Genomic DNA, 13,087 nt, shown 5'->3' on the forward strand with positions numbered 1-13,087 from the left:
GTTCAGTTATTCTTTAGCTGCCGTCAAAATCGTATGCATTTTTCATTTTATAAGAAGTGAAGTATACCGGAAATCATTGATCAGTAATAGTATTGTGTTATACTCTCTACTATAATAAATTGTAATAAATAAGTGTATGTGAATACGTTATTAATTCCATTACCATATTAATATAAAAATGAGTGTTTTAAAATAATAATAAATAAAAAAAAAATAAATTTCATTATTAAGTCCAAAAGTGTTAAATAAAATTTGAATCATTTGAAATTTAATTTAGTTTCTTTATATTAGAATAAGCTCATATATTACTATGCATATAGTTGTCTAAAATAAAATATTAAAAAATTTCTTCCTTGAAATTTTTCAGCAATTATATTAAAACATTTGAAAAAGAATTAAAAAAATTAATATTAAAATTTAAAAAAATATTTTGTTTTCCTAATTATTTGGAAACTGAATATAAAATATAATAAATTTGTTCAATATTGTGTGTGTGAAATATTTATTTTTAATATTTATTAAAATAAAGAATTAAAGTTTAAAATTGAAAAGAAAATTATGTGTTTTTTATTATCTTTCAATTTAAAATAGCTTTATTGGAAATATGAAAGAAATCAAATAAAATAAATGAGAATAAATTAATCGTGAAATTTTGATAAGTTCCTTGAAATTTCAAATTAAAAATTCAGAAATTCAAAAAAAAAAAATAATAGAAAAAAAAAAGATGAAATTTTGTTCAAAATTGTCATTTCATAGAATTTTCAATCTTCAGTACATCCTTGTGAATCAAAATGAAAAAATCTGAAGCAGTTTGCATTTAAAGAAAACAAAAATAACAAAAAACAACAAAAAAAATATTTTTAATAAATTTTCAAAATGGTATTGAATAAGAAAATATAAGAATTGTTCTAAAGGAATTTCTCATCTTTAAACATTGTTAAAAAAGGCCTCCAGAAATCAAAAATCAAAAAGAAAAGAAAAACACAAAGGCAAACAAAATTATAGACATGAAATCCGTAAGATTTGCTGCTTTTTTTATTTTTTTTTTATTTACATATATGTTTTTCTTTTTTTTTAATCTAATAAATATCAAAGAGATTTATTGTATTTAAAATTTAAGATCAGCATCAGATCTTATAAATATACGTTTTTTTTTTTAATATTAAAAAGAAAAACAAAAAAAAAACCCAAAAAGGATTCTCTAATTTTCCATAACATCCGACATACGCACATTTGTTTTCAAGTATATCAACTCATATTTATTAATATTTTATATTTTATAATTTTTTATATATACAGTAGAACCTTCATATGATGACCACTCAAGTTTGTTCTTCCCATAAATAAATTCGTGAAACTAGTCAAACTAACTAGCTATTAGCTTGGCTCGTTGTTTTTTATCTTCATTCTGCGAAGAAGGGATTGGCTTTATGCAACATCGGGAGGTCTCGGTCATTTCAGACTCTCTGTCCTAACAGGGAACACCTACCATATTACGAAGAATTTTGCTCCGGAAATTTTGTATTTGTTTATATGTGTTTTTTTTAACCCCATAATTGTGTATCATAATATCCATATAAGTTATTTTATTTTATTTTTAGTATTTCAAACACTTTATTCTATGTTTGTGACTTAGATCTATTCTATAATTTCTTTTCTATAACTTCTAATTTCTTCTATACATGTTTGGTTTTTATTTTTTTTTTTCATTTTGACATCATATTTTTACCATTTTACCTTGAAATTCGACCTTGAAAACCATTGCTAGGTTTATTGCTGTGTCTTATTTTAATACTCTAGCTATATCCATATTTAATTCTGATATAAAATTTTAGATGTACACATTTTCTTTAATGTAGTTTTATTTTCCATTTATTTGCCCATTTGCTTGTAATAATATAAGTAAATGTAATTTTTTTCTCGATTCTTTAACATTAGACCTGATGCTAATATTGCCATATAACATATTGAATAACATACTATGCTAAAATTTTTACTAAGTTCAAAGGTGACAAAAATCTGTCAAATTGTGAAGTTGGACTCGCCATAGAAATGAATATATATGGAGATTTTACTGTAAACACATACACATATTTTAAAAAATAAAAGAGAAAAAAAAAGTTGCCTTCAGGTTTTTAACTTCTTTTACTTTTTATTCATCTAGATGTAACTTTACATAATTTTCATATCTCCATAATATTAAAATATGTACGTAGGTATACATATATTAAAAAAAAATGAAAACGTTTAAATAATAAAGATAATATCGGTGGAAATAAAGGAAAAACCATAAATTTCCCATTAAAAAGGATTTTTTCTTGGTTTTTTTTGTTATAAGAAAAAAATTAATATGATTTATGCCTGCAAATTTAAAAAAGAAAAATAAACGTAAAAATGTTCAAAAATTTAATAATGGTGATTAGAATTTTTCACCTTGTACTTTTCTTTTATATTATGTGACATGACATGCATTTTTCTTTAGATTATATTTTCTCCCACGGTTTGTATTCTTTTAAATAAGCGACATAAAGGCCAAAAGTGAAAAACCAAGAAAAAATTGATTTTATTTTGATTACTTAATTTTTTGCTTTTTTCACGTCCTAATGAGAACCTTTTATAAATATAGGTACGATATACATTTTCAATTTGAGATAAATTCCATACACATTTTACCCGTAGTTTCTAAATTCATTTTAGGCATTATACATTTTCATAATTTGGCAGTTATGGTCCTTGGATTCTAAAAATTTAAATTTTATTGCTATTAACTTTATAAACCTAATAATAAAATGTAAATTATTAGAAGAGAATTTTGAACAAAAATTTATTTATATTTTTTTTGGCATTAATAAAATAATTGCATTAACACCGAATGCCTACTTATTATGACGTATGCTTATACGTATTTTATTTACAAGAAGTAGAGTAATCAGTCACATAGCAATTAGAGCTGTAGTCAGAAGACCAATATATTGTATAAGAAAATATTGAAGCAATATGTAGAATAAGGATAGTTTAAAAGTATTAGTCAATTTTCTACCCTTATAATTCTCTGGCGAATTGATTAATATAATACGGGCATTATACAAAACTATTAAAAAATTTTATTTGAAAATAATAAAGTTTAAAAGAAACATGATCTTATTATCAGTTACCGCATCTCATTTTATTTATTTTTATATTTTTATTGTAAGAGTTTGAATTCGTAAAAGTTCATATAAGAAAAATTATATTAGCTAGGTGATAAAATTAGCTAGATATTATACGAAGTACTTTTATGTTTCTTGTTTCAATACAATGAAAATATTGAATATAAAATTTAATGAACTCGATTTCTATATAGCCAAGGATGTCCAATAAAACTAGAAGTGATAATAATAATAGGAAAAGATGATATTCCACCAGTTGTACAAAGTAATATTAAAGTAATAATAGCAATACAAAAAAATCTGATGTGGTCAGCACATAACCGACCGCATTGTCTATTGTCTAGTTAAATGAAATTGTTACAGAATATTATAAAAATGTCTTTTAAATACTTTTTTCCAATTTTTAGGACATTAGTAAGCTTATAGTTAACATACCTAGAAAAATGTAAATTTGGCTCTTAGTAGAGTTTCGCTTTGTGCTACCCGAATTATCTGAAATGCGCGCCAGTTAGTTTCGGTAACAACCAGAACTCAAATATCAAATTTCAAGAAATTCCATCAATTCGTTCCGTAGATATGGTGAAAAATGTAAAATCGGCCCTCAGATCAGTTTTCAAGCCCTGTTCTTTCCAAAAAATTTATATGTTCATTGTTTTAATACGAGGAATTCATATTTTAAATTTCAATGAAATCGGTTGATTATTTCTCTTTATATACACAAAAAAGTATATTTGGCCCGTAGTAAACGTTTAGTTGCCGATGCCTGATTTCTTCCAAAACATAGGAATTTTCGCGGACGGTCGAGCTGAGCTTATATATAAAATTTCAAGTAAATTGGTTGAATATTTTCTTCAAAATGTTCAAAAAAGTAAAACAGGCCCGCTAAAAAGTGCAGTTCCCGAGGCCTGATATATACCAAAAGATCAATCCGTGCCATGGTGGAAATAAACTTACATATAAAATTTCATCAAAATCGGGTCAGCCGAACTTGAGATACACTCGTGCACACACAAACCGACAGACCGACAGGTTGCTAAAAATAGTTTATTTACGCTTCCCTACTATGGAGAAGTATGTTCCCACCGAAAACTCGATATGCAAAATTTGTTGCCATCACATAACCTACCTATTGTATACAAAATAGGGTCGGTAAAAATGTAAAAGTATACAATTTGGTTGCAATATCGTTGTAACAGCAATGATATTGGGAAATTTCTATTTGCAATATGGAATTTATCGCACTTCAATAATAGTTAATCTTATTACAGAACGAGTTTTTTTAAAAAATTTAATTGTTAGCAAAAATATAATAATTACATTTTTAGCACTTTTCCAAAAAAATATTGAAAAAAGTGCTTATTTATTACACTTTGTCCGTCCGTCCGTTCGTGGACTTGCCTACAAAACTTCTACACCTGTGAAGACAGAAAGTTGAAAGTTTTTACTAGAAAATTATTTCCATAGAAGAAAAAATTTTACCTACCAATTCCCCTCTATCCCTAAAATGCCTATAAAATGAAAAGGTTTTAGACTTGTAATAAAATGAAAAGTTATAGCCCCTAAAACTCTTAAAATGCCTTTTTCAGGGCTATTTATTGCAGCGAAACTATAAGCATTTTTCAAACGCAGCAAATAAATGGCTGGATTTTCTACCGCGGAATATCATATTTAAATTTAAAAAAACAAAATTGCCGTTAACATTCACCGTTACCTAAATTCCGTTTTTTTCAAATTTTTCAAGTTCTAGACCTCAGATTGTAGAAATCTGAAATTTAGCAACTTTTAGACATCAATAAATGATTAATTTCGTAATAAGAAGATTTTATTCCACCTACACTCCCCTTTCAAGTTATTGCCTCTTAAAATTTGTAAAATTTCAAGTTTTGGCAGCTTATATTTCCGAAACTGCAAGCTTTTCCGAATTTCTACGAATGCAAAATCTAACAATGGTTTTATATTTAAATGAAATCTAACGCAAATATTACAGGTTTCACCTTTCTTCAAATTCGTACACATTATGCACCCCCTTAACAAAACTAATTCAAATAGAATTTTAAGTATCAACGTAAATGAATTTGAGTAGTTAAAAGAATTTTAAAGAGCATTTTATTTAAATTGTTTGCAACTCAAGCTCATTCATTTTGTTGCGCAATGAATTTTTTATGGTAAAAAGTTCGCCGAAATATATGCAATATTTATGAATTTAATTTTTAAGAATGAATTTTTAAAATACATTAAGGTAAATTATTTTGTAAAGCTCAAAGTTCTTTTGGAAATTTGTTCTTCTAATTTTTTAAAGTTATAAAAAGTTCATGTGAATTTTATGTACAGAAAATGTATGGGTAACATAAATTTGTTGTGTTCAACAAAAAGTTGAATAAAAAACAAAAGTTTATAATTCTTATGAGAATATTTTAAGATCGATTATTAAAATATGTTAAGGTTTAAGAACGACATGTTTATATACACATATACAAGCTATAAAATTTAATATTTATGAAAAACTTTAACTAAAAGAACAAAAGTGTTTAAGTTAAAACATTAAAATATACACAGAGCAGCACACACAAATTTACAAGTTTGACATAATCATTTCATATACTTACAATATGCACATACATTATGTGTACATGAGTACAAAAATACTCTTTTAAGAGTAAAACTTGGTACCGTGGTTGATGAAAATTTCTTCATTTTTTTTTTTTAATTGAAAACTGCATTATGTTGTCAAAAAAAAACAATATGTGAAAATATTATGAAAATTCAATATGGTTTCTTTAAATTCTTCTAAAATTCACAAAGAATTTATTATAACTTAAAAATTGATTAGGCCAATTGATTCCACGTGAATTTTCATTCGAATTTAACTGAATTATTGCGTTAAAATAATATCAATACTGTTAATATCGAATTAACATAAAAAGTTGCAATAAACAATTATCCAGAAAATCCTTTTGACTCTTTGAAAAATTCCCTAATTTTATTGAAAATTCCTGACATTCCACTTATATGTCGGCAAGCAATTTGTTCTCAGATTATACAAACCTGTACAAGTAAATAATTATATGAGCATTTTAAATGAAATTTTTCTCAACTTAAAAGTAGGCAATCAAAGTAACGATTTAATTGAAAATTTTTGAAATTCGTCATGTAAATTATTTAATTTATCGTTCTGGAATAATTTTAATTGAAATTTATTTGAAATACAATACTCTTTTAAATTGCAATCTCTTAATGTTTATTCAATTATCCAATTAAATATGATATTCAGAAATAATTTATTTTAACCCATTATAAAACCAACAATATAAAAAATATTTTACATGTAACATAATCTTAACAATTAATTGAGGTTATAAAATTTTACAAAAATTCAATTCAAATATTTTTTGTGTATCATAACATTTCTGTTCAGAACTAAATTTTTACTAAGATCTGAATATAAATGTAGTGTGCATCAACAAAACATAATAATGGATGCATTTATATTTGAGCTCATTTAAGTTTTCAAATTAGAGTAAATTACAGCTTTAACTTAAGATTATAGATGTATTATGGTCATATTAAAGTATTCCATTATTAAGCACTTAAGATGGCTTAAAAACCAATAAAGTATGCACATATTTTATTAAGTTTTATACATTAATCAGTAAAAAAGCTTTAAAGAATTCATTACCTTAACAATATTGCAAATTAAGGAGAGTTTAGAAATATACCATATAAAAATAATGAAGCTATACAAATGAAGAAAAATAATATTAATTTAAGATTTTTACAATAAAAATTCTTTGAGTTTCTTTAATAAAGACATTCATATTAAAAATAACTAACTGTAAATAAAAATTGACATACATTTTATTGATTAAGTGGTCAATTATCTAGAGCTTAATAAGAATCTATTATACATACAAGCATTATAATGTTTAAAAACTATATCATTGTAGAGCCTTATACAAATTTGACCACAATTTTTTATTGCAGCATTCAACTATAAAGTTGTAGATATTTTGAAAATAAATTGCCCAAACATTAAATAAATGTTTTAGATGAAAAACTTTTCAATTCTTTTATTGTTTTGATTTATAAACCCACAAGAATATTGATGAATACACACACAAACTTTGTAAATATAAAGTATATAATGTGGTATGAGGTGAAATATTTTCATACACACATATACATGCATGTCAAATTTTTGTTTTTCAAAAAATTCTGAGAGAAAATAAAAAAATAAATTTCTTTAGGCATAATTTTGTTTTAAAATTTTTAAAAATATGAGAAATTTCATTATTGCTTTCATTATATTATGATTACTCTATATATTTATTTTTCAATTGATGGATTTAATTAAGGATACCAAGATAAAAATTAAATTGCTAGACAAAATTGGAAAATAATGACAATGGCGGTATTTTTAAGGCACATAGAAAGAAATATAATTAATAATCGAAATTTTTTTAAATTAGCTTTTGAACTTACTAGTGTCGAAACAAAGACATTTCTTAATTGAAGAGTTAGCGTTTCCAAATCTTGATTAAACATCATTATTAAATTAATCATTACTTTGAATTAATTTCCTCTTTCAATTTTGTTTATGTAACTTTGTTTTTGGACGACAACTTGTAGTAGTCTAAAATTTTATTGATAATAATAAATCGTTTATTTCGTTTGAACAGATTTTTCATTCATCTACTTCTTCTCTTAAGTTACCGACCTCAAAAATTTTAATTTTGGTTGAAAATTTGAACTATGTGCGTACTGTTTATAAATGAAATATGTGCGTTCCATTTACATCTACACTGTAGTCATGAATAACTAAAACTAAACACAATTAAACAACCTCATGTTGAGAGAAGGTGATCCGTGCAATTGATTTTTGAGCAATTCGAAATTCAAAAATTTTTTTTTTTTCAAATTTGAAATTTTTGAACAGCTTTTAATTTTATTTACGTTTTGAAAATAAAATGATAAGTAGGTTGTCTTATTTTTGTAATTTAAATTGGATTTTAAAAAAATAAGTTTATGTTTTACTCATTCAAACACCTAAAAAGGCTGTTTCATTTTTAAACTATGCATACGGAAGCTCATTAGTAATTTGATCACGTATAAATGGAGCGCAGTTACTATTTCGCATAAAAATACTATTATAGTAAAAAATTCAAAATGTTAAAAATTCTATTATTAATACAAGCCATCTATCGTAATAGATGTGCGAAAACTATTCCAAACTATGATGATTTGTTTGGAACTGTTATACACTTGCTGTGTAATACTTTTGAAATCTTATACTATTTTGAATGGTACGCAATGAATTTGATTCGTTTACAAAAATTAACGCGAACTTTGCTATTATTTGCATACCTAATTGCTATACAAGCTATCTTAGAAGTCAGAGTCAGAGTTATGATTGACTGATTAATGATTAATCATTCTATTTTTATCCTATAATTAAATGTAAATTTTACACTTCTATGTTTAGGGCACTTAACTTATCAAAATATTTCGAAAAAGATTAAAATTCAGTAGCAGCATGATGTAAAAACAACCATCACAAATTTTTCTTGTATAACAAGAAAAGAAACACAATTTTTTTTTGTTGCTGTCAATAGCAACTGCCAAAAAATCATTTTAATTTTTTATTATGTGGTTGTTTAGTCTTCTTCCCCGTTTTAAGATAACTTTTATTTATGTTACGGAATTTTATTCATAGTACGGGCAATTTTTTTTATTCCACATAAGAATTAAAAAAGTTTCCATTTTTAAAGAAAACACTTTGATAACCATTCAATATTGTAGGAAGTTTTTTGTAACGTTACTTATTCATGGAATTCCAGAAGTGTATATAATGATACCAAATAATTCTGCTAATATACTCCCCGATCTAACAATATGAATGATTTGTATAGAATTAATAATGACAAGGGGGAGAACGTAGTCTTAATACGAGAAATATATTATATGGTATAGCATTATAAGATGAGATGTTCAAAGAACCACAGTGAAATTTTCAAGAACAAAAAAAATTTTTCTTACTTTTCAAGCCATAAAACAAAATTTTTATTATTTCGGTCTTTTATTACTTTAACTCTTTCTTCCGATTTTCAATTTCTGATGATTTCGAGTAAATTTCTTTTTTTCCACTTGTTTCGACAAAATTTCCCTTTGAAAAAGTAATATTCAAAATGTTTTTTTTTAGTGAAAACTGAACTGAAATAGTGAAGATGACATTTATTTTTCCTTTTGTTCCAAACGAATAAGTGCTGTATATTCCATTTGAGTAATATAAAAAAAGAAAATGTAAAGTAATGCAATGGAAACTTTTAGGATATTTGTTCGAAATTTCAATGGTTGACGATTACCTTACTGTGTGTAAATACTAGTAACTTGAACTTATTGAATATTTCAAAAACTTAATTTTGATTTTAATGAATAACTGGCGATTACAGAAATTTTCCAATTAATTAAGTGGCTCATAAATATTATAAAATACCATTGTCGTTGAAGTAGTTATTTTGTTATAACTGATTCACATTTAAATCCAAGTTTAATTAACTAGACATGAAATTCAATTTTTAAATAGGTATAAACTTCATTCAGACACAAATAGTTCGGAAAATATAAGGCGAACAAATCTAATTTATTCCTATAAATTATATACGTATGCATACTAAATTTTTAGCATTACAAATTAAATAACAAAATTTTTATGATCCTGAAATTTTTCTTGAGCCGTCAGAAATACAATAATTGTGTACATACAAAGTTGTGAATTTGCTGTTCTTTCCGTTTTTCCTAAAAAGCAAAAATTGAAAAATAAAAAACAAAAAAATTTCTTTTTTTTTTCACCAAACTGATGATATTTACAGCCATGTTCACATATCACATCATCTTTTCGCTAAACAACAGTTAATAAATGCGAAATAATCCTGTAACAAGTAAACTAGCATTTTTCCCTTTAAAAAATATTGCAAATACTACTTTCAACTTAAGTTATTCTCATTTCTTGCAAATTGCTTTTATGAAACAAAAAATTATCGCATACTTTTCGGAGAGGAATAAAAATTCAATCATACGACAATAAAATATTTTGAAAAACTTATGGCTCGGGAAATATAATAAGCTAAAAATTGAAACTTTTCTTACTTTAAGAGATGAGATTTGAGATAAGCCTCTAATAGAGTGTGAGGTATGTAAAAATTTTCTTCTAAAATAAAAGGTTTCACGAAATATTCCATTTATATTACAATTAACAGCTTTATATCTGAGAAAGTAAAAAATTTTTATAAACAGACATAAAGACGAACAGATTGAAAGATATAACTACTTCGTTTTTTCAATTTTATTGGAAAATTTCTAAAAATACGAGTATATCAGTTTTGTATATAGTATTATACACAAACAAACATGAATATGCTCATATGAAAGAATTTCTGGTGACATATAATATACTTATTTACATATTATACAATAATATAGACCTGTTACGAAAATATTCAAATAGATCGCTAACAATAGATATGGGCTTGGAAAAAATCGGAATCATTATTTATTAAATTACATAACAGCTAAAATAAAGTAAAAAAAAAGGAGTTTATTTTTTTTAATGTTGAATGATATATGGGTTAAAAATGACAGTTTATAAAGCCTTTGCTTCTAAATCCTATTACATGTATACATAATTATATTCGTACATACATAATGTATGTCTATTGTCAAATTGAATTAAGAGAATATTATAAAAACAATTGATGTAGACAAATTACATTAAATTTCATTCCATAGAAATTTTTCCATTTGAAAATGTGTAAAATTTTTAAATCTTTAAATTTTCAAAAATTCACAATTGTTACAATATTTTTTTTTTGATATGTATTTGAAAATCATAAAAATTAAATATGAAAAAATGTTTGGTTTTAATAAATGCTCTTGATCAATAATAAATACCTGCCTTGAAAGCGAAATCTGCTCATTTGAACATTTGATCAAGAATTCATTGTTATAATTACTACTTAAGACAACATAAAAACAATTTTTTAATTTGAAAAATAAGTTCATATGCTATATCTTCTTTACGATTTTAAAGTTCCATTACAAAATAATTTAAACTAAGCCCTATGATTCTTCAACATTTCATGCTATCTGATTCTCATAATATTTTTAGAAATAATTTCTATTGTTTAATTAATTCAAGTTATTTAATAAGAAAATTTTCATTAATTTTGATTGATTTTGTATTAAAAATGCCTTGTAAGTTTTATTACTGTAGGTTTTATTTAAATTTCCAAAAAGAAAATATTTTCTTTGAAGAACACTCGAGACACATTTGAGCGTAATATACAAGTACATAATAAATATCAAAATTAAATACTTGAATTTAAAATAAATTTTTCAATGAAACCATCCTGTAAAACAACTCATGTGATTAATTTTTCTCATATTAAAATTATTTGATACGGAAAATAATAATATTTCCAATTATTATGTAATTACTAGAAATATTAATTTAATAAAAATAATTAATTTGTATTAAATTATTCCATGGCTTCATTAACTTATGCGCAGCAAAATATCTAGTTCTAATGTAATGTAGTTGTAATTTTAAAATAATTTAAGACGATTTGTTTCGTACAGTTCCGTACTAACATATAATATTTTCGATAATAATTAGTAGGTACACTGTTATGACTTAATTTATTTTATATAAAATTATTAATGCATTTTAAGTTCGACTCACTGAATTAAGCTATTATGACCAACACAATAATTTTTTACATATTTTGAAAGTGTGTTTTAGAAAATATTTCACTGGACAGAAGTTTAATTCCAATGAAACCAATGAATATTGTTAAAAAAATTAAGCATGACTTTAATTTTTGTTGTAAATATAAATTTTATTTTAAGAATAGATTAAACGTTTCTAAAATTTCGAATTTTAAAATCGAATCTAGTACAGAATTCTAACTTAATCGCATACAAATTAATCGCAAATGCGAAAATTTGATATACTGTTCAGGGTAGCTCTGATTTTAGACTCTGTCGATTTAGACTATATTATTTAAGCCATCAAGTTCAATAAACCTAAATAAGCGTAAAATATTTCGTATATACATAAACTGTTCACACGCTTATACGTATACGTTATTTAACATTGTTATTTTTTGGTGTTACAAGAAGTGTGATGAATTTATAATCTACAGAAAGTCTTTCGTACTTGTTGAAAAATTGATTGATATCTTTAATTTGAAAATTTGTTTAAATAATTATATTTTCTATAGATGCAAATTAAATATTGAAATATTATATGCGAATTTTTGCAGATTGAAATTCACAGATTGCCTCCCATTATTTTCACCCGTTCATTGTTTATTTACTGTGCTAGCACACATCGTTGTTAATTAAAATAAATGTCATTCTTAATTAAATTGAAAACCTACGTAACAAAATTTTTTTTAGTTTTATTTTTAAAGAAAAATTAATCAATATTCCACATAATCTGTGAAAAAATCAAAATCCATTAAAAATTAAACTAAAATTTAGGTTGGCTCGATTAGATTACTGAAACAATGAAAATTTTATATTTAGAACACTGCAAAAAAAAGGAAAATTGAAGTTAATTAAGATTAAGTTGCTTTAAAAAAAAATGTGTTGATAAAATTTTCAAGTTACGATAATAATCGATCAAATATGTTATCGATCAAATATTTACTGGCACACATTTTCAATTGTTATATTTGATATGTAATGCTCTAAATTTGATAGGTAAGTGGTTTTATGCGTATGAATGCAGAAATTGTATAGAAAAAAAAAATGGGATATCGTCAGGACATAACCAACAGCAAACTGTATTATTTAGTTTGGCGAAGATTATGAAGATGACCTTTAAATTCTTCTTTCAAATTTTAAGTATCCCAGAAAGCTTTCTAATAACAATCAGAGGA

General features: G+C 24.5%; 1 protein-coding gene across 2 annotated transcripts in view; it reads left to right on the forward strand.

Annotated features, from left to right (window-relative positions):
- Window positions 1–772: 772 nt before the first annotated feature.
- Window positions 773–13,087, forward strand: part of LOC129610601 (diuretic hormone receptor-like) — a 101,228-nt gene continuing 88,913 nt past the window's right edge. For both annotated transcript variants that reach the window (XM_055523216.1, XM_055523224.1), the window contains exon 1: window positions 773–1,016. In XM_055523216.1, the coding sequence (XP_055379191.1) occupies window positions 1,008–1,016 (9 nt within the window). In that variant the 5' untranslated portion in view covers window positions 773–1,007. The remainder of the gene's footprint in view (window positions 1,017–13,087) is intronic.

The sequence above is a fragment of the Condylostylus longicornis genome, unplaced genomic scaffold, assembly GCF_029603195.1.
Source record: "Condylostylus longicornis isolate FDR11 unplaced genomic scaffold, ASM2960319v2 ptg000004l, whole genome shotgun sequence".
Classification (NCBI taxonomy): domain Eukaryota; kingdom Metazoa; phylum Arthropoda; class Insecta; order Diptera; family Dolichopodidae; genus Condylostylus; species Condylostylus longicornis.